Genomic DNA, 23,593 nt, shown 5'->3' with positions numbered 1-23,593 from the left:
TTCATCTTTATAACTTGCGTGCGCACTTGAATGTTTTTTACTAAAGAAATGCGGCAGAGAGTGATATAATTTCTTAGCTCTTAGCGTGCTCAAGAGGCAGCGATTATTGCATGAATCATAATCATAACACTACATCCTGTCCCCAGCTCGCTCCTTCGTTTCCTGTGGCATCCCAAGTCACAAGAGGACGCGATTGCTATTTACTAAAGAATATCTGGGTGAAAACATATAAAAACTCGATAATGCGCGTTTTCCCAGAGATAAGACATAGCTAGATCGATTTCTCGCCCCCGAAAACCCCCATATAGTAAATTTCATCGAAATCGTTAGAGCCGTTTCCGGGATCCCCGAAATATATATATATATATATATATATTTAAATAAATAAATAAACAAGAATTGCTCGTTTAAAGATATTAGATATAGACAATGCTATAATTTCTTAGTGAGCTCAAGAGGCAGCGATTATTGCATGAATCATAATCATAACGCTACATCCTGTCGCCAGCTCGCTCCTTCATTTCCTGTGGGTTCCCAAGTCACAAGGGGACGCGATTGCCGTTTACTAAAGAAATGGGGCAGAGACAGTGCTATAATTTCTTAGCGAGCTTTCCCAGCTCGCTCCTTCGTTTCCTGTGACATCCCAAGTCACAAGCGTAACTGCTTTCAGGGCAAAAGGTTAAGGGGTTATATGACAATTCTTTTTACATGACTGTAAGCCCCCAAGCTACTGTATATGGTCTGCCACATGTCAGTTGCGTTATTGTTATAAAATAATATATATATTTTATATGAATCGACTTATTAAATTATATGTATTTGCATATATGCCAATCTCATTACCCGTGTAAATTATGTAAAAAAATATTATATATTGTACATAGTTAGATAATAAGAAGTTATTTCGTACGCCAAAAGGCACATCATGGCTGTTTCTTAGAAGAATAAGTTATCACCTATGTATGTCTGCGATGAATTTGATAGCTACAGCAGAAAGCAGAACACTCAATTACCCAAACGCTGACTTAGTTCACCCAAATCCTCATTTATTTTCGGGCGTTTTAATATTTTACTGTTATTTATTTTTACGTCAAAATTGTAATATGCTGTACTGTTTTTTTGTGAATGGGCGTTTTTTTCGGTACCTAGAAATTTGTTATAAAGACTATGTTGTCATGGCAATTAAGTTCCCCCACGATTTCCATTCCCGCTGCCGCTTATGTCTTCCACCGTCTGTACCAACGGGACTTTCTTCTTGTGCAGGATTCACGACGCTTTATTGTGAGGGCTCTCATTCATTCTAATTGTTATATTATCAGGAATTATATTAAACAAAAACTAGCGACGGGATGTCTCACGAGAAGAGGATCAAGCACATAAAGTACAATAACTAAGACTGAAGTATAAGAAAAAGGATAATGACCTATAAGTGTCTTGTAACTAACAATCTATGGATCTGCGGAATCTGAAAATATATATTTATTTTTTTATATGAGGTGATGTAGAAAAGATGAGATTAAGTTTTCTTAATTTTCTCAGTTTCATTACGAATGTTAGCTATACAAATTTGCATTTTTGTATGGTTAATTTTCGTTACGAAACTGAAAATGTTAAGAAAAAATTAGACAAAGGTACAATAAATTTGCAAATGACCCATAAATAATTCTACCATTTACTAATACCTAGCACAGAAACACAGAACAGCGGAATGTGTAAATACATCAACTCAAAAATAGGTACTAAATTAATTTTTAGGGTCCGTATCCAAACGGTAAAAACGGGAACCTATTACTAAGACTCCGCTGTCCGTCTGTCTGTCACCAGGCTGTTACTCATGAACCGTGGTTGTTGTGGCAGTTGAAATTTTCACAGATGATATATTTAAATTCTGTTGCCGCTATAACAACAACAAACACTAAAATCAAAATAAAATAAATATTTAAGTGGGGCTCCTAGATATAACAAACGTAATTTTTTGCCGTTTTTTTTGCGTAATGGTACGGAACCCTTCGTGCGCGAGTCGAACTCGCACTTGTCCAATTTTAAAAAAACGCTTACACGTAAGATTGGATTCAAAACTTTATTACAGTTTGCTAACGCATCCTTGAAACGGTACTGGCCTATACAAACTATATAAAAACAAAATCCAAAATCAACCCTTGACGTTACAACTGAACTACCTCGACTGGCTCGAATCTCCATCTCTTTCACTCTTGCGTTACTGGAGCCATGAAAACAAGGACAGACGATCTTCGATTTCAGCTCCATCTCTATCACTCTTGCGTTAGCAGACAAAGACAGCCGATCTTCGAATTCTGTAACCCGAAACTTGACGCTCGACGCCCCCTAATGGATCCGTCATGTGATACGCCGTCAAATACTTTAAAAGGGACTCGGCTCTACATGGTACAGTCAGCAGCAATAGTTGCTAAGCAGGCGAAGTGTTCAAAATGATCTTGTCGTGACTTTATTGTTAATTAAGAGAATAAGAGCGCGTCAAGTTAATGAAGTTAATTTTGAACACCTCGCCCGCTTAGCAACTTCTGCTGCTGACTATATAATAAGGATTTTAACGATGTATTACGACCATTTTATTTACATTTGTACTACATACAAATGATTTCACGCCTCGGACACCAGTGGATTTGGTCACATTTTCTTTAGTGTGTGAAATCTATTTAAGTTTATAATTTGTACTACTTTTCTTTCAAATTTGGGTTTTTTATTGTATTTCTACTAAGAATCACAGGTCTGTCGATCCTAAATACATAATAGGAGCAGAAAGTGTCCCAAAATGTCCATATATTTTACGTCTTTTCCATTCATTTACCTTCATACAAAGTCTATGAAAAACGGGAACGGAATGGAAATATCGGGACAATGCACCGAAAGTATTGTCCCGATATTTCCATTCCGTTCCCGTTTGTCATAGACTTTGTATGAAGGTAACTGAATGGAAAATACGTAAAATGTATGGAAATTTTGGAATTATATGACCCCATGTAAACGTTCAACTGATGCGGAATGCAATTAAGCCTTTTTATCAATGAATATAATCGTTCACTCATTAAATGACACTTTTATCCAAAGAATCAATTATTTTGGCAAATAATCATTATAATCAGTAAAATTTTAGGATAAAATAATGAATATTGTAAACAAATCAATTAATATCGTCGCTTTAGTAGGATATAGGTACTTTTGTTTTGTTGTTTTAGGTATATTGTCGGCAGAATAAGAGTTCTCTAGATTTCTCAGGGATCCCATCATCAGAAGTGGGTTTTGACAAAATCGGGACCAACTTGGGATGGGACTATATCTATATGTGACGTCCCACAGGAAAAGGTACCTTATGGCCGTTGGCGCTTACGTTATTATTAACGCCGCTCCGCCGCCGCGCGCTATTACTATTGCGGCGCTATGCGACATAAGCGCCAAGTGCCATAAGGTACCTTTTGCCGTGGAACGTCACATATACATTCAAACAAAAAAAAAAACCGGCCAAGTGCGAGTCGGACTCGCGCACGGAGGGTTCCGCACCATCAACAAAAAATAGAGCAAAACAAGCAAAAAAACGGTCACCCATCCAAGTACTGACGCCGCCCGACGTTGCTTAACTTCGGTCAAAAATCACGTTTGTTGTATGGGAGCCCCACTTAAATCTTTATTTTATTCTGTTTTTAGTATTTGTTGTTATATCGGCAACAGAAATACATCATCTGTGAAAATTTCAACTGTCTAGCTATCACGGTTCGTGAGATACAGCCTGGTGACAGACGGACGGACGGACGGACGGACGGACGGACGGACGGACGGACAGCGGAGTCTTAGTAATAGGGTCCCGTTTTTACCCTTTGGGTACGGAACCCTAAAAATAGTTCTGACTTCTGAGGTAAGGTAATAATATAAGGTAAACGTACTGGTGCTCCCCGCGGTCCCAGTACATGTCATCTTGAAACTTAAGTCATTGTCAATAGAGGTAACAGCAGGGTGTCATCTATTGGGCATTAGTATGCCGAGCACTAGTACGTTTACCTTACATACAAAATAAAAATACGGCCGAATTGGTAACGTCCTCCTTTTTGAAGTCGGTTAAAAATAAAGCAACAGTAATGCAGATGCATTACTGTTGCGGCGTCGTTGCTGCCGCCGCTGCATCTGTCAATTTCCTTGATAAGATGACTGAAGAACGAACGTCATAATCGCGTAGCAGTATTTTTCGAAACAAACGTCCAATTTTATCAACTAAATTGATGGATACTGCTTCGGCAACGACGCCGCAACAGTAATGCAGCTGATGTTGACATCGGAACATCACCTTGACCCGAAAGCTACTTGCAGGCCTATTGTGGATAGCTTTATCCACGTGACAAAATAACCGCCACTTTTTAACACCGCGCGATTGAAAGTGACGCATACCGTTTTATCACGCTGTCACGTAGAGAAACCATCATTGTGGCTGTGGCTACCACCAGTTTGGCACTGACGCCACTGACATAAACGCCATCGAGAACGTAATTTAATTACTTTCTATTCATCTCGCTCGTACTCGCATATTAGTACGAACGAGATGTAAAGACAGTAAATTACGTTCTCGATAGCGTATATGTCAGTTTTGACACTGTCAATGACTCATGGTACGGGCTCATATCCGTACTGAAAGAAGTGAAAAACGTATACTATGACTAAATACGCAATACTCCCAGTATTATATCATAAGACACTCAACGCTTAGCTAATATACTATATTTTTAGACAACTATTTACGTGAACATATATTTGGCTGTTAGAAGAAAGTGGGCGTTAGTACATGGCCGCTCTAAATATATATGTAGTTAATCACAATATATAGATATACATAACTAATGTATTTGAAATATTTTACAAACGATTATTGCAATTTAAACTTTCTTGCTTTGACAATAAGCTTTTTGATTGTTTGTTAAAAATCGACCTACACAATTTATATCAAGTATAATATATGTAGTTTTAATTTCTTTAAGTGTGGGCGATCTGACACGCTTAAGGCAATAAATGTAGAAATTTACATTATGCATATGATAATAAATATTTGTGTTGAAATATAATGTATGGTAACATAAAAATACAATATAATATGATGACAGTTGAAGTAGACCGTCATTTAGTTAAACATAAACACTATTTAGAGAAATCTTCGTTGTTCTAAAAATAATTAAAATAGAATAACCTTCAATGAATATGTCAAATAATTCTAAATTTTAATAACAAATTAATCATTACGAGTATGTACGTAAATTTTGAATAATAGGTATTCGGTATAGGTATTCTAATCTTTCAAACTACAAAATCAACACAAGTTTTTGGCAAAAATTTCATTTTTGGTACAAGCTTTTATCGCTGACTGTACTTTTCTTACGACAGACAACTAATACTCATCGAGACAATTCTAAAAACCCCTAACACAATTAGGTTGCGTTGTTTCATCACAGAGTTCCTATGGCCACCCCCTGTCTCCATCATCAGATCAGCTCGATGGTACCACCCATTGGCATTGTCACCCGACTTACATGTGTATGCAAAATTTCAGCTCAATCGGAAACCGGGAAGTGGATCAAATTTAACTTGCAAGATTCCATTACATTAGTTAGTTACATACAGGTCGACCTAATAAATGCTGGTTAAAAAGGATTCTTTACCTTCTGTCAAATTTGATTGTCAATCTTTGAACTGTGCATAAAATGTGTGTCATACTGTCAAGAAATTTGATTTTACACTCCGTTCGTACCGCCGCCATCAGATATATCGGAGCGGCAAAGGCGTTCACAATATCTGAACACGCACTCTAACGCCCTGACAATAGAGGCGTGTTCATAATATATTTGTGAGCACCTTGGTCGCTCCGATATATCAGAGGGGCTACCGCGAAAACCGAAATTCGCAAATTGCGGGGATTTTTCTCTCTTACTCCAATGAAGGCGTAATTAGAGTGAAAGAGAAAAATGCCCGCAATTTGCGAAATTCGGTTTTCGCGGTAGCCCCTCTGATGGCGACTGTACATTGCACAGTGACAAATTGTACAATGACAACCAATACGAGTATGAAGGCCGCTTACCTAGCGTACCTTTGTCACAGTGACAATGATGTCGCGTGATCGTCACTGTGACAAGGTACGAAGTGTCACAAACATCAAATTACTTGACCGTACAGTAGCCATCAGATATATTTGAGCGACAATGGTGTTCACAAATATCTGAACAAAGTCTATTATCAAAACGTCATAGTGCATGTTGAGATATTCATGAGCATCTCCGATATTTCTGACGGCGACTGTACTTTATAAACTCAATAACAACTAATAAGTGTAAGGCCTGAGTGGACGCTCATGTTGGGCGTGTAGCGGGGCGGGGCGTGCGGCGTGCATGTTAAACAAATGCGCACGTATAGGAGCGGCCTTAGTGCACGCTGCTCAAATCCCTTGGGAGCTCGACGCCACGCTGCACGACCCGCCGAACGCTCCGCTCCGAGCGTCCACTCAGGCCTCCACTCGGAGCGGAGCGTTCGGCGGGGCGTGCAGCGTGGCGTCGGGCTAACAAGTGATTTGAGCAGCGTGGACTAAGGCCACTCCTATACGTTTGCAATTGTTTGACATGCACGCCGCACGCCCCGCCCCGCTATACGCCCAACATGAGCGTCCACTCAGCCTTACACTAAGCGGTCGGCAACCTTTTAGCAGCCAAGGGCCACATAGTTAACGAAGTTGACGCGGGCCGTACTTTGTTCATATTTATGACTTTATCAGACATTGTCGTTTGTCAATATTACATACAAAATAGCCAGGGAGGCTCGCGGGCCGCAAGTGACGCCGCAGGTTGCCGACGCCTGGACTAAGTAATGCGTCATGTATTTATGAATGTGATACATTTGATACAATTATAGAGCATTTCTAAGAAGAATACCCTCTTTGGGCAAATCTTAGAGCATCCTGTTCAACTGACTCATTGGTGCATTCTTGTTTATATTTAGAAGCACAATTGATTCGTCCAGAAATAAAAACGACGAAAGAGATTGGTTAAATTGATGACTTTATTTTGACGCAAATATATGTAAAAGGTCATTGTGGCTAATTCCGTCATAGGGACTATTCCGTCCACGAGGGTACATTTCTTTGTCGATGAAATTGTCAATTTTGTTCGTTGATCGAGAAAAACGCTAGTAGACGGAATAGACCCTATGACGGAATTAGCCACATTGACCTTATGCAAATCTTTTCCATTATTAGAAAGGGGTCAGTCACTTCTCGCTACGACAGTTAATTTTTACAGAGAAACTGTTACGGAAAATGTTTATAGACATTTTTTGGAATTTAAAACATAAATTTACCTAAAAATGTAACATCAGTGATAAAAATACGAATTTTTTTTCGACTACAAACCAGTTTGAATTTCGACTTTTTTACGCGAGAATACGGTAAACCTGGGGCCCGTTTCTCAAAAGCTTGTAACTTGTAATACAAGCGGATGTCACTTTTTGACAGCTTTTGTTAGAAAGGGACTTCCACTTGTATTACAAGTTACAAGCTTTTGAGAAACGGGCCCCTGCTGCAAAGTTTTCCATTCAATTCCTCCGCTTAAACGTTGACATTGAATCCAAGCTGTCAAAAAAGCAGACCCTGAAAATAAATACAGCGTATATTCTCCAACTTACCCCACTTTCTTGACTGGTGGCCGCCTGCGGCAAGCCATGTTCTTCGTTAAACCTCCGCCGGGCCCTATGCCTCAACAGCGCCGAGGCATCAGGCTGCCCGAACTGGAATATCTGCTCCTTCCCGTTCAAAAACCTCTCCACATCATTCACTTTGTCAGAGAAATCTGTCGTTATAAACTCCGATCTAACCCCGTCTAAGATTTCAGAGGACAGTCTTAAAGAGTCCGAAGTTTGCCGCAAATTAACGTCAGACTCCGGTCTGTAGTTGTCACAGATTTGATTGAATGTGTTGAAGTATTCTGTGGCTAAGTCCGTTTTAGGTTGATAGTCCATGTCGGTTATAGGTGGAGGGTCGGCTGTGAGGAAATTCGAGTCCATATTTGCGTCGTGGCGCAGCATTTTCACTTTGGACACTTGAATTTCACTTTTTTGAACTTGTTCGCACGCATCACCGCGGCATTATTGCACTATGTTTTGCACTTTTGGGTTTATTTATTAGATATTGCACTTAGGTCACTGGAAATAAGAGAAATAAGTTTGCGTTTCGTTTATGATTCGTTTAAAATTTTAAATTACTGAGTGTTCGGTTTTTTAGACAAAACATCGAATTTTTAAATGAATTCATGTAGGTACTAACAAAAATGTAGGTGTATAATGAATGAAAAAAAATGGCAAGTATACAATAAAAAAAATTAAAAAAAAAAAACAATCGATCGCGAAATAAGCTGCGGCGGCATAAGACTTAATGCAAAATTGACCACCCAAAATCAAAAGACCGTAACCGCAAAATCAAACAAATGACGGATTACTTTTTTTTTTAAGTTCAAAGACACCTTGCGATGGGAACCGACCAGCACCGAACCTGGGACAATGAGAAAGCAGGTATGGGTCAAAAGCCAGGGGAAACGGAATCTTATGACGATGATATAAAGACTGGATTGTGTAACTTTGTACGCATCCGCTAGGGAGCGTCAGAATTGAACACCTATAGAAATTATAAAAAAGATTTGGCGGATACGACTTTCTAAAGCAAGAATAAAATACAAATTGGAATTGATACTTTAAAATCAAAGCGATAAGTGCATATTTCCTTTAAATAAAAAATAAAAAAGGACAGTATCCTTACGAAATTGATTTTTATAAGGAGTTTAACGACTCCAATTTGAAACTCGAGTCGATTTTGATGGAGTGATAGTATTGTGTCGAGGGTCACACCATTAGGCGTAAAAGTAACAAGATATTTTTGGGAATCAAAACAAAATTGAATACAGACTTACAAAAAAAGTAACAAAAATAGACTCGTTACAGTTTTTTAAAAGCGTACAATGATTGACATTTAAAAGTTTGACAAGACTTATGGTATTAAGTTACTTTAAAAGTTAAATGAATGAGAGTGCCACGGGGCTAACTTCAGGCTATTATTGAATTATATTTTCAAACAGCAAGAAATGTAATTATCTCGGCACCATGAAATGTATTAAAAAAATCTAACATAATAATCCCATTTCTATGTCCATTGGAAATGTTTTTAGGTCCATCCTTTCGTTACAAATGTAGTTCGTAATTGTTTTCCATCGCATTTTCTCGGAAACGTTCATTATTTACGTATTTGTCATGCTACTTCAGTCAACCACAGTACCTTTTGTAACGAGACTGACTGAAATAGCAAGACACGTTCGTACGTTTCCGTGACAAATACGATGGAAAATAATTATGCACATCTGTAATACCGACAAGTTTTAGATTTTCTGTAATGAGCGATTTTAAATCGCTTTTTCCTGTCTTATCAATCTCGCTCTTGTTACCTACTTTTTTAAACTTTATAGTGCGTAATACAAACTATTTACTAGCTCTTTATGCTTCATTGGTGATCATAATTCAACATAAGGTGTCGAAATGAATTAAAAAAAAATTGCAACGCACCTTGCCAATTATACCTACAAATTCGCCTTAACCCATATAAATCGTTACTATGACTTTGAGTTTTATCAAAACGGAATACACCCCAAAATCCACTACAAAATTGTGGGATTTACTCACTCGTATGTAACTCAATTGTTACAGAATTGTAAAGATTTCAAACTTCACTACATTTCTCAGGTAAAAATTTCAACACTTCAAAAAAAGCGCCGAAATTTCAAGTTGCGTTCCTACATGAAGTATTATTATGAGATCGTAAAAATGTCAATTACAGAGTTATGTCCTTTCTCCCGAGACTCGTATTTATAAACATCTGCTCGAAATGGTAAAAAGTTGACTTGGATACTTTACCAGTTGTTGAAATGAGGAAGACTGATGTATAGATAGTTGGCTTATTTAATATTGAGGGTAATTAAAACGACATATGTAATGTTTATCATATTATCATTAGTCATAAAACTGAAACCGTTAACATTTCAGGATTTTCGTTAGGTTATCCTATAGGTTAGGTTTGTTTTATGGCAATCCTGAAAAGTGACGCGTTTCTGAATTAAATGAATTATGACTAACGAAAATTCGGGCGAACAATACGTTATGGCTTAAAACTATTTGGGAAACAATAGAGACCCCGTTTTCTTATATAAATTGGTTTGAAAGGGACGACAGTACAATTTTTGCGGCCTTCGAAGAGTAACATATTATTGCATTTGACTGTACACACGAAATAAAACAAACTCACAACATAACCCTCCTGTTCACCGTTGGGTAAGGCACGCTTTCGAAAGGCAGGTGGAATCAGAAGTCTTTAAAGCGTTTTCGGTTAATAGCTCAAAACGTTGTAAGGCACACGTATTTAGTACTGAAAAACGTCGTTTCTTGTGACTCATCGGTAACCTACATACGCTTACCAACTGTTAAGGACATTTTAACCTGTATTACTTAAATATGGGAAATTCAGCTTTATAATGAAAGAGTAAATTCCAATTTTCGGTGGATTTGACAGGTGTGAAAAGTTTTTACGTGTATTTGTTTAAAAATGTTTTTCTACTCCAGCACTTAAATGTGTCAATTAAATGACTGACAGTGATATCTAAAGCAATGTCATTTGAATGCTTTGTCTATAGGCTCATAAGATGACTGCTAGCAGTCATCTTATGAGTATAATACAACTGCTTTATTTTTTTTAAAGATACAAGTTCCGATCATCTTGATTGAAAGAGGTATGTTTTCATTTACAATAATAACTCTTTTTTTTTTTTAAATAATAACTCTTTTTTTTTAAATAATAACTCAATTTTTTTTAAATAATAACTCTTTTTTTTTAATAATAACTCTTTTTTTTAATAATAACTCTTTTTTTTAATAATAACTCTTTTTTTTTAATAATAACTTTTTTTTTTTTTTTTTTTGCTGCAGCTGTCATAGAAAAAGTAATGTATGCAACAGCTCATAATTGGTTCTTAAAATTCTCGGGTATTTTTTTACAAAACTCGACTACGTCTCGTTTTGTAACTTCGACCCTTGAATTTTAAGAACCCTTATTATATCACTGTTGCATAAACTACTATTTTGCTAAAAATACGGCTTCTTTATAATAAAGTATAGAATCGCAAATGAGCCATTTATATTTTCGTATTCGTAAGGTCTAGTTTGTAAATACATACTTATTATACATTTTTTCACCTTGTCCCATTGCAATAATTAAAGGTGAAAAAATGTATACATGTTAGGAACTCGACTGTACCTCTTATTTGGATTAAGAATTTAAATTTGCGAAGTCGGGTCTTATTTTTACTGGTTATTTAATTTTATCCTGCTCCTGTTTTCCTGATGCGACATAAAAATGAACTTGATTACAATTAGTGCAACGCCCTTCGACGACATAGTATTAATTTTGCTCACGTAAGCAGCCAGCTGTGTCAATTATTGACACGTATCAGACACCGTGCGAATCTGCCGACGGGCGGTGTCGGGTGTCGTCGCTGGTGGCGACCACACAGCGGTGGGAATCACCACAAATACCATAAGAAGTGTCATAAGAAGAGCAACTGGACCTAGTGTTACAGTCACTACATAGTATAAAACAAAGTCGCTTCCCATTGTCTGTCCCTATGTATGCTTAGATCTTTAAAAGCAACGGATTTTGATGCGGTTTTTTTTTAAATAGATAGAGTGATTCAAGAGGAAGGTTTATGTATAACTTGTTAACCCGTGCGACGCCGGGGCGGGTCGCTAGTATATATACATGTATAAAGAGATGACTGGAGTTTTCAGAAGCGATTTCTGATATTATTCTAATTTTCATTGAGTTCATTCGATAGCGGGACGTACTTAACGTACGCGTTTGCGTTAAGTATCATCTTGTATGGGATTCTGTGTTTCCAAAACGTCCCGCTAATCGCGCTGTCAAAATCCCATACAAATAGACATAACGCAAACGCGAACGCTCGCTATCGGATGAAATTTACACTAGGGGTTCAGAATGTCGTTTTAAAATGAGAACGTAACTTTGATTATACAGCGGCTAGGTTATTGTAACTCGTAAAGGCTGACCTTCCAACGACGCTACAAACGCTTTCAAAATAAACATAAATAATGAATGACAAAAACTACAGCCATATGGACAGATGGCAGGTATAATTGTACACCTGATTTGGCCTGGCCTGACCCATCTGACAGGTGTTCCAAGGTTGTTGGCGAAGTCAGCTGATTTTACACACTTGTTTTCCTATTTTCCAACTGTCTTTTGTTTTGGAACCAAATGTCAACAAAGCTAACGGGGGGCCTAGCTCATGTCTCTCTGTCGCACTAGACTAGACTGATACAGAGACATTACCGTTACATTTGCAGAAAACGAAACGAAACGCTAGCTATACCTACATAAATAATGTACCGAACGTATGTTTTACATACATACATACATATTATAATCACGCCTATTTCCCGGAGGAGTAGGCACAGACCACGGATTTCCACTTGCTACGATCCTGACATACTTCTTTTGTAGATGTTTTACTCAGACGAAAAGAGATTTTACACTTTACAGTTTGTACCAGATGTTCGCCCATCTTGGGTTACCCACACCGTGGCTGTTTTGGCCCACCTCTGTGGGTGAAACGGCAGATATGGCCGACCCAGTCCCATTTCAGCTTGGCCCAGGCGGAGATGGCGTGGCGGGACGACCTGAACGCATATCTCAACGACTGGCCGGAGATTGCTCAAAACCGAGACGGATGGAAAATTGGAAATCGAGGGGGGAGGCCTTAGCTCAGCTTTGGGACACCATATACATAGATAAATTAAATTATAAATACATCACAAATTTCCAAATCAGTGATAAAACCAACTATAAGGAAAACGTACATAAATAGAATTATACCGATCAGATCATCTATTAATTTTTGTCCCACACGCCATAACTTGAAAAATGGCCTGTTAGTTTGTTTTTTCCTTATTGTCGGGTCCGCGCCGACCGCACCGGGCAGGTGTGTCGGCATCTTTCATTCAGGTTTATGGGTTTAAATACCTCAAGCGTACTTTGAACTCGATAAATAATAACTTATTAAGCGAGACATCAATGATGCACCACGCAATAGGGTATTTGACTACTAGTCAAATTAGTTTCTTTTTTCGAAATGTCAAAATTTGATACTATGGAATTTATATGAAACACTAGCATGTGACGTCACGATCAAATTACCTACGGGGTTTAAAATAGAAATTGTGTCTAAAAATAACTGGTGTCTACGTTTCTCTATTAATCTTCTGGTGCTTTATTTCTTGAATGGTGTAAATTAACTTCTTGTAAATACAGTCAAATATCCTATTCATATGCAAGATTTTGTATCTTGTTAAAAATCGTAACTTAGTATAAATAAGGCCAAGCGCGCACCACGATTTTAAATTTTGCGAAGCGATTTTAAAATCGCGCTCTAATACATATTTTCTTGTCGCATGTGCGCGCACTGGCATATAAACACATACGTTGCATTTCTGCGACAAAATAATCGCGCGACAAAAAATCGTGGTGCGTTCTTGGCCTAAGACATTTTTTTTTTCGATTGTTACTTGTTTTTCCAGTTGTCGTCTAGTTGTAGTTGTGATTGTCACAGTTGCGTGTTAGAAAATTTATACCCGACAGCCGAATGAGACAGAGAGGTTTAAGTTTTTTCAATTGTATGACTATTTGACACTTTGGCATCGTCACTTACAACGTTTGACGAATTTCAGGTATAAAGGTGTATATTAAATTTTGCCTAAGTTGTGAGAATGCCATGCATCTATACGGTATATAAAAATATTACAATGGCGAATTTTTACGGCAAAATCAATGTTCACAAAAACACAGCCGTTTTTAGGGTTCCGTACCCAAAGGGTAAAAACGGGACCCTATTACTAAGACTCCGCTGTCCGTCCGTCCGTCCGTCCGTCACCAGGCTGTATCTCACGAACCGTGATAGCTAGACAGTTGAAATTTTCACAAATGATCAGAGATGTGAATTATTTGAAATACTTGTATTTAAAATGCAAATACAAAATGCAAAATACCTATTTTGTATTTAAATACCTTTTGAAGAAAACTATTTTGTATTTTATTTGAAATAGTTTTGGGACCTATTTTCTATTTTCAAAATACAAAATACTTTATAGTAGGTAGGTAATGTAGGTAGGAGTTACAATCTCTTCTGATGTTACAATCCTGGCAACTCTCTCATTCTTTTAACATGGAACTGTTGAATCTGTTTAGTAACGTCGCACATAAAGTGTAATCTTGAGTGTTGGGAGGGTTTCAAGGCACGAGAGGAGAACAAACTTTTCTGCCCTGGTGAAACACAATCGAGACGTTTTCATCACACTAACGAGAGGCATTATACTAGCTGTGAAACATTACAAAGTAATGCTTTTAAAAGTTGGCCGATATAAAACATCATTCATACCTACATCCTACCGGTTAATATGAGCAACTAGAAATTTGCACTTTAGATATGGGATTGACTTCAAAGAATAAAGAGAGTCTTTTCAACTCGGAAATTCCGAGTAATACTTCTTAATTCAGACTAGGTATTCACTACTCAGAATACCTTTTATTGAAAAGTATTTGTATTTTAAAAAAGTATTTTGAAAATACCTATTTCGTATTTTGTATTTAAATACAAATTCAAAAACTATTTTGTATTTTGCATTTGAAATAGTATTATCAAGGAAGTATTTGTATTTTGTATTTAAATACTTTTTATAAAGTATTTTTCGCAAATGATGTATTTCTGTTGCCGCTATAACAACAAATACTAAAAACAGAATAAAATAAAGATTTATGTGGGGCTCCCATACAACAAACGTTATTTTTGACCGAAGTTAAGCAACGTCGGGCGGGGTCAGTACTTGGATGGGTGACCGTTTTTTTGCTTGTTTTGCTCTATTTTTTGTTGATGGTGCGGAACCCTCCGTGCGCGAGTCCGACTCGCACTTGGCCGGTTTTTTTTAATTTATTTATATATTGAGTCCTTGTGTTACTCTAGTAAAATAATCGCATGTATCCCGTGTACTTACTATGAAGGTTTTAGCGCCAAAATGCATGTTTTAAAAAGCGCAGCCGAGTTTATCATTATTTCTTTTCAATTGAACTTGTTGTATTGCTCTAGTCTAGTAAGATTGTCACGTGTGGTTCACCGTCCGGTCTGCGCATACCCGCCGAGCCTTGAACACGTCGGACAGATGCGCACGCGTCGACAGGTGCGGGTTCGGCGCCCGCGCAGGCCCAACGCAAACAGCACAACTTATACCAAATTAACTGACGCTTACGACTTTCTGGAATTACTGTCGCATATAAGACGCTTAGGACTTGTATGTACAGTCACCATCGTATATATCAGAGCGGCCAAGGCGCTCACAAATATCTGAACACGCCTCTATTGTCAGGGCGTTAGAGTGCGTGTTCAGATATTGTGAACACCTCGGCCGCTCCGATATATCTGATGGCGACTGTACAAGATAAAACAGCCTAACTTATATGGGAATAATAGACGTATAAGACCTTTTAGTATTACGTTATTCTAAGCGGAGGATCGCCTCCCTCCCCGCTAATTCAACCCATAGGGGATGAAACGGGGACAAGATAAAACTTATGTGTTATTCGAGGTGTTATTACACCCTTACACCCTTACCTGTAAGTATGCCAAATTATATCTAAATCTGTTCAGCCATTATCATTATCACGTGATAAAGCAACAAAGTACACTATACAGTAACTGAAGGTAGAATATGTCCATAGGAATACGACGTCTATAGATAGCGGCGGTTGTAAGTACAGTCTGCTCTTACCAAATCTGTGCAGCATTACTACATAGTATAAAACAAAGTCGCTTCCCTGTCTGTCTGTATGCTTAGATCTTTAAAACTACGCAACGGATTTTGATGCGGTTTTTTTTAATAGATAGAATGATTAAAGAGGAAGGTTTATGTATAATTTGTTAACCCGTGCGAAGCCGGGGCGGGTCGTTAGCATATAAATATGAACTTTATAATATGTATATATGGATCTATATCTGAATCCCTAAAGTCTTTTCTCCTATCTTTGCATTCCCTAATATTGTTTGTCATAATGATCAGTTGCCCTAACACTAAAAACCCTAATTTTGGTTTCCCTAATTATTGATTACTTATCCTAATGTTATTAAGCATATTTTCTTTTTTGCGAGGGTCGCAGTCCTAACCCTAACCTAACCCACTTTTGTAGCAGCAAGTTCTAAAACCTAACCATTTTTCAGAACCTTATATTATGGAAAATAATCGTTATGACAATTGATCGTTAGGGCATGTGCCCATTAGGACAAACCAGTTAGGGCAAGTGGCTTTAGGACGAACGTTGTTAGGGATTCAGAATGACACCCGTATATATACATACGAGTATATCTCGCTAAAAGTATGGAGATTTATCATCTTTTAAATATTGTATTATTTATTATATGAAATGTATCTGTCCATTGAGTTTTCGGCCAGTTTTTCATCGAAACGCCCGGGAATTCGGGTCACGCCCGCGGCGCCCGCAGGTGCCGCGAACGAGTTATAACAACCTATCAATGAAGCATAAACTATATACAGTTTTTATTTTTCAATTATGTAGTTCAATAAAGTAATAATAAGTAAACCATAATAATTAATAACCACTGGATACCTAATATTATTTAATTGCCATTTGGCAACTTCTGTTCATACATTTTAGCACCCAAGAAACCCAATATATTTGCAACTTTTCGAGTGTCGCCAGGCGTGGCTCACTCCCGAAATCGTCGCGTCGCTACGCCCATGCGGCCCACACCAATTTTGGTGTTTAGCCATAGTAGTTGCCGCGAACCGCTACGGGTAGGGTTGCCAGATGGTCGGGATTTGGCGGGATTCTCCCGATTTTTAGCATGTGTTCCCGATTCCCGACAAAGTGAAAATTGTCCCGAAATAACAGCTTTACGTTATAAAACAATAATTTCAAGTCGAGCCCGTCTGCGCGGCATGGCGAGATTAGGCAGAGCAGTTGACGTAGTGCCAATAATGTAAAATATCGTTGTTTTTACAATTACTTCAATTTGAATGTTTCTTTTTTCCCGACTTAAGTCCCAAAATCCCGAAAAAAATATATTTTTTTCCGATAATAGCGCCTTTCGATCGAGCAACCCTAGCTACGGGACGGACGCCTGCTCGCGCTTGCGCCACCTAGCGGTCATACCTGTCGTTATAAACGCGTTTTCTTAGAGAGTGAATCTTTTGTACCTAGTACTATTATTTATTCCGTGGTGTCGCCCAGCAGCTTAAGACGAAACAGGAGCTGAGATTTAAATATTTTAGGTAAATATACCCGTCTCGCTAACGGAAGCGGCTCCTAAAACTAGTGCGATAAGGACAAGGCGAAAAATCCTGCGTAAAAATCTCAAAAATCGAGGTTTCGTACTCGACTGTTTCCTCCTCCAAAATTTAACTAATCGTAACCAAATTTGGAAATAATTTAGATTATGAAATTATCTGTATCAGACCGTTTTGCTTTTTTGGCTAATTGATATGTATCAGTTTTGAATACCTATCACGCCTCTCATTGCGGCATAGTCAGTTAGGCCATTTTGGCCATTTTTGAAGGGCTCTAGCAGCAAAAAGCAAAACGGTCCGACACAGATATTGACAATATTATTCTGTGTTGAAAAAATCATTGCTCTAGCTTCAAAACCCACGGAGAAAACAGTCGAGTACGTTTGTATGGAGAAATGACCACTCCTGTTGGCTCTTAAGAGCCCATTAACGTGCACACTAGCGCCACTGCTAAATAATCATGATTATTTAAATTTAACGAAATATATGTAAAAAAGGGGGCCGCTACGTACTGTATCTTGTATTAAAGTACCTTTTGAATACATCAAACTAGTTTATATGTTGCTTCGGATTCGTCAATCTATGCGTCCAAAATTAAAACGGCCGTTTTTGTTGTTTCCCTTTTTTAAATATCTTTCGTTGAATTGAAATAATCACGATTATTTAGCAGTGGCGCCAGTGTGCACGTTGATGGGCTCTTAACAATTTCCAAGTGGCAACACTTACAATAATAAACGCTTAAGTGAATGCCAGGGCAGAAGCTAACTGTATACATATTAATGACAGCGTAGGCAGATCGGATTCCGATGGTTGCGATTCAATTCAGGTCCTTGAGCTCATTAGACGGACATACATACATATATACAGTGATTACACATGCGGAACAGACCGACTGACGCCTAAACATACTAATGTCTGTAAACAATTCCTTGTATACAAACATTTAGAGTATTTTAGAGACACACGAATCTAACCGCCGCCATACAATAAGTTATGCTCTCATTTTAAAACGACATTCTGAAATATCATAGACATGAACATTCAAAGAACATCTTTACACCTAACCTTATAAAACAAAGTCCCCCGCCGCGTCTGCTGTTTGTGTGTATGTATGTGTCGCGTACCACTCCAGCAGGGCGACCGCGGCGTGAGGTTCGAGTGGGGGGCAGCCAAGTGATCACGTGACTTACTTACTAGCCACCGCGGCAATGACTCGGCTGCATTACATTTTTGTATATTTTTTATAATTAAACTCATAGTAACTACATTGGAGTTCATATTCAGCATCCAGACACCAGGATAGCCCCTCAACATTGGTCTTCGAGCCTACAAATCAAGAACCAGCGAGTAACTACGAATTAACTGTCCAGCCAACGTGTCCGTGCACCGCCATTGTCACAGCGCAGTTAACTATTCGAAATTACAAGCTAAGTTACGTCGAGTTCGCCGCAAGAAACAAGCTAAGTCCACTAAAAATACTTCAAGAAGGGATCTACAAGCCTTTATGGACGGATTTAAGGAACCAGAAGCCCAGGATTACTAGAAACCAGCTAAGTTCCCATCCACTCCCTTTCTTATAAGTGCCTACTTAGGTAATCATTTCAAAATTACTAGCGTCAGAAATCATATTAAAAACTAGATTACAACGTAAAACATACCTTACTTACATAATAAACAGTGAATTAAATACGAATCCTCATAAAGTGCAACTATAGATATCTACTTAGCCATCGTTATCTTGTTGCAGCTAACGGTAAAAATCACATGTTTACGCCGTCAGTACTAGTTGCCGGCTCATAGAAATTACAACTAAATTAACTAAAATACTTGCCTATTGTGATTAAAGTGCAGTTATTTTAACTTCTAGTGCATAAAACAAGAACATTACATATATTTTCGATCAATACAACTAGTGTTCAAAGATATTAGTACCTACAAAGAATATAGTGCAAATAATCTTAACCTAAAATTACTAATTACGAGTAAGTGTTGTTTACATTCGTTTCCTGTTGATTGTTTTAGCATTGCAGTGTCGTTTTTGGAGGTGAAAAATGACTGAAGCCATTTTGAAAGAAAATGTTAAACGTCGTGGTACTTGTAAGGCTCAGTTAACTAATTTCAATACCTATTTGAGTGAATTACCAGAAAAATTAACTCCTCATCAAAGGTTTGAGCTCGAGCTGCGCATTTCGAGGTTGGAATTAGTGTTTAATGACTTCCATGACGTACAATTACAGATCGAATGTGCCCATGAGGATGCTGCCGAGCAGTACAGCCAGCGAAAGGCTTTCGAGGCAACGTACTACTGCAGCATCGCCCGCGCCCAGCTCCTGCTGAGCGAGGCGGAGGGACCTGCGGTCAGTAATGCTAAATCATCACCAGCCGATATGAAGGTGACGGATGTGAAGCACACAAAGGTAAAATTGCCTGAAATAAACCTTACTAAGTTTGACGGTACGTACAGTCAATGGTTGGAGTTTCGTGACATGTATGAATCTATGATTCATAACGATACTAGCTTATCCGATATTACGAAGTTTCATTACTTACGATCTTACTTAGAGGGCAGTGCATCGCTCGTGATTAAATCAATCGAATTTAGTGCATCGAACTACCAAATTGCATGGGAGCTCGTGTGTGACAGATACAATAATAAACGCTTGCTTATATCTAATCACGTTAAAGCCTTATTTAACGTATTTGCAGTGCAAAAAGATACAGCCTTTCAGCTACGCAGGTTAATTGATACTTTCGTAAAAAACCTAAAGTCCTTGCAAATATTAAAGGAACCAGTTGATAAGTGGGACACATTATTGACTTATATTGTGTGTACCAAGCTAGACACCCAAACATTATTTGAGTGGGAAAAATACAAATTAACATTAGAAGGCGATTCTAACACATTTGACGATTTGGTCAAATTTGTTAGGATGCGGGCCGATTTACTAGAAACTCTCGAGCAAAGAAATGTTAGGCAAGAGAAGCCGCGAGCCTTGGTCACTTATGATTCACCTACTAAAACTAATATTACTAATAATAATACCAAATCATGTCCTGTATGCAATTCGAGCGTTCACAACATTTACAATTGCAAATCATTTCTAGATTTGAATGCTAAGGATAGGGAAAACAAGGCCCTAGGTTTGAATCTGTGTCTCAATTGTCTCCGCCATGGGCATCCTACCAATAAGTGTCGTTTAAGCCCGTGCAGAGTTTGTAGGAAAAAACATAACACTATTTTGCACTCGACTAAACCGACTGCGCGGGATAACAACGCGCCGAGTACCTCGGTACCTAGCACAAGCGGTCTCGCGCTGCCCGTCGCGGTAGCGCCACCTGCGCCCGCGCCGGCCGAACCGGCCGCGTCTGCGCCTGCTGACCGGGCGGACGGCGCGACCACCGCACCTGCGCCTATTAGCCTGGTTTGCGCCGAGCCGCAAGAAGGGGTATTGACAACCGCTATAGTCGACGTGCGCGCTGCTGACACTAACGCTTATCCAGTACGTATTATGCTAGATTGTGGTAGTACTATAAATTTTATAAGTGAGCGATTGTGCACAGAGTTGAATCTGGAAACGAAAGAAGCTTTAATTTCGATAACAGGAATAAACGAACATGAATCAATTCTAAATAAAACTTGTATCGTTAATTTAAAATCAAAATATAGTGACTATTCCATTGAAATACGCTGTACTGTCATACCTGTAATTAGTAGGCCGTGGCCATGTGAACCAATGAATATTGAATCATTCAATATACCCAAAAACATCAAATTGGCTGATCCTACTTTTTATGAAAAGTCCAATATTGACATCCTACTAGGGAACAAGGTATTTTGGGGTTTATTAGGCTCAGAGCAAATCGACTTAGATAATACAAATTTAATTTTGCATGAAACAAAATTCGGTTGGGTCCTAGGAGGCTCAGAACCAGGCATGACGGACATATGCGCGTTCGCACATGCACAAAATATGACAAGTACACAATTACAAAACAAAAATAACATAGAAAATTGCACAATACAAAAACAATTAGCAAGGTTTTGGGAACTAGATTCCATAACAAATGATTCTACGTCTTTGAGTGTCGAGGAGATGGAATGTGAACAAAGCTTTGTACAAAACACGACACGTTTACCTGACGGTCGATTTTTACTTACCATTCCACTCAAAGAATCGCCTAGCTTATTAGGTGATAGCTATGGCTTAGCAAAACAAAGATTTCTTTCTTTAGAAAATAAACTACAAAAAAATCCTAGCTTAAAAGAATCCTATACAAAGTTCATTCATGAATATATACAATTAGGTCACATGAGTGAATCACATAACGATAGGTCGCAAATTACCTACTTTGCGCCACATCATGCTGTTTTAAGCGACAGTCTCACTAGCAAATTAAGAGTCGTTTTTGACTGTTCAGCTAAATCGTCATCTGGCTACTCGTTCAATGATTTGCAGCAAGTCGGTCCGACTATACAAGACGATTTGTTTTCAATTTTAATGCGTTTTAGACAACATGACGTGGCATTGACTGCGGATGTCGCAAAAATGTATCGCCAGTGCGGCGTCGTTGAGTCGCAACGACCATTGCAACAAATATTGTGGAGGGACGACCCCTCCCAACCTATAAAAACATTTCAATTAAATACCTTGACTTATGGTACGTCGTCGGCGGCTTTTCTAGCCATCCGCTGTCTACGACAATTATCAATCGAGTGTGATGATCCTATTGTTAAAGAAATCATAGCTAGGGATTTTTATGTCGATGACCTTATCACCGGGTGCTCCTCTGCAGAGGGCGCCACTAGTATATATACAAAACTTACAGAAGTCTTGAATAGTGCTTGTTTTCCACTGAGAAAATGGAGATCAAACGACACTAGCGTACTTCAAAATATAGCTAATGACAAGACTGTAGACGCCGAAGGAAACCTGGACCTATGCCCCGAGCATAGTTCCAAGGTTTTAGGCATTACCTGGAACAGCATCTTCGATAGCTTGTGCATTACAACCAATGTAGACCTTAAGGGCTCTGTCACTAAGCGCAGCATATTGTCAACTATCTCTAAGATATTTGACCCTTTAGGTTTGGTCGCACCAACTATTTTAGAAGCCAAGGTCATGATGCAGAAGTTGTGGTTGCACCAGTTATCGTGGGACTCAGCTGTTCCTGATGACATCAAAGATGTGTGGCAAGCCTTTGTGCTCACGTTGCACAATCTCAACGAAGTACAAATCCCTAGACACGCGATATGTCACAGTCCTGTCAATTTACAATTACATATCTTCGTGGATGCGTCCGAAGTAGCCTACGGTGCTTGTGCATACGTGCGTTCAACAAACGAACATGACGAAGTGACTGTCAACTTGCTGTGCTCAAAGGGGAAAGTGGCCCCACTTAAACCGTTGACCACTCCCCGTCTGGAATTATGCGCAGCCCTACTAGGTTCTCGGTTGCTAGACAAGATTTTGACATCCATGAGACTGCAATTTGACAGTTGCTTTCTGTGGTCTGACTCAACTATCGTATTGGGTTGGTTGAGCATGCATCCAAGTAAGTTGCAAACATTCATTCGTAACAGAATTGCCGAGATACAGTCCACTTGCGCCAACCATACTTGGAGACATGTTCCAACCAACGAAAATCCCGCAGACCACATTTCACGTGGATTGACAGCCAACGAAATAGTGCACAACCAGTTATGGTGGAACGGTCCACAATTTTTGTCCCAGCCAGAGCACTCATGGCCTCAATTAAAATTAAAACTAAATACTAGTAACTTACCTGAAGTTAAAACCCAAAATACATGTCTGGCAGTGAGTTCCGGCAATGATGAGCCATTTCCTTTTAACAAGTTCTCGGACCTAAAGCGCATGCAACGCACGTTTGCTTATATTACACGATTCATTCACAACACGCGCTTTAGGTCCAACAAGAGAAGTGGCCCACTCAGTGCCGAGGAATTAGACAACGCGTTAAAACATTTAATATTAATTTCACAAAAGGAATCGTTTCCCACGGAATATACTAAGTTAAAATCGGGAACGTCCATCAAAAAATCTACAATTTCGTCACTGAACCCGTACATAGACACAAATGATTTTAATTTAATTAGGGTAGGTGGCAGATTGTC

At 38.6% G+C, this 23,593-nt stretch overlaps 1 protein-coding gene across 11 annotated transcripts in view; it reads right to left on the bottom strand.

Annotated features, from left to right (window-relative positions):
• The window catches only part of LOC134659325 (protein daughterless), a 172,073-nt gene that overhangs the window by 25,056 nt on the left and 123,424 nt on the right, over window positions 1-23,593 (bottom strand). For 9 of the 11 annotated variants that reach the window (XM_063514988.1, XM_063514979.1, XM_063514983.1 and 6 more), the window contains exon 2: window positions 7,687-8,202. The exons of the other annotated variants lie outside the window; for them this stretch is intronic. In XM_063514988.1, the coding sequence (XP_063371058.1) occupies window positions 7,687-8,085 (399 nt within the window). In that variant the 5' untranslated portion in view covers window positions 8,086-8,202. The remainder of the gene's footprint in view (window positions 1-7,686; window positions 8,203-23,593) is intronic. 11 annotated transcript variants of the gene reach the window in all.

Source organism: Cydia amplana, chromosome 24 (assembly GCF_948474715.1).
Source record: "Cydia amplana chromosome 24, ilCydAmpl1.1, whole genome shotgun sequence".
Classification (NCBI taxonomy): Eukaryota; Metazoa; Arthropoda; class Insecta; order Lepidoptera; family Tortricidae; genus Cydia; species Cydia amplana.
The sequence above is the reverse complement of the archived record's forward strand: the minus strand, read 5'-3'. Positions and strand labels throughout refer to the sequence as shown.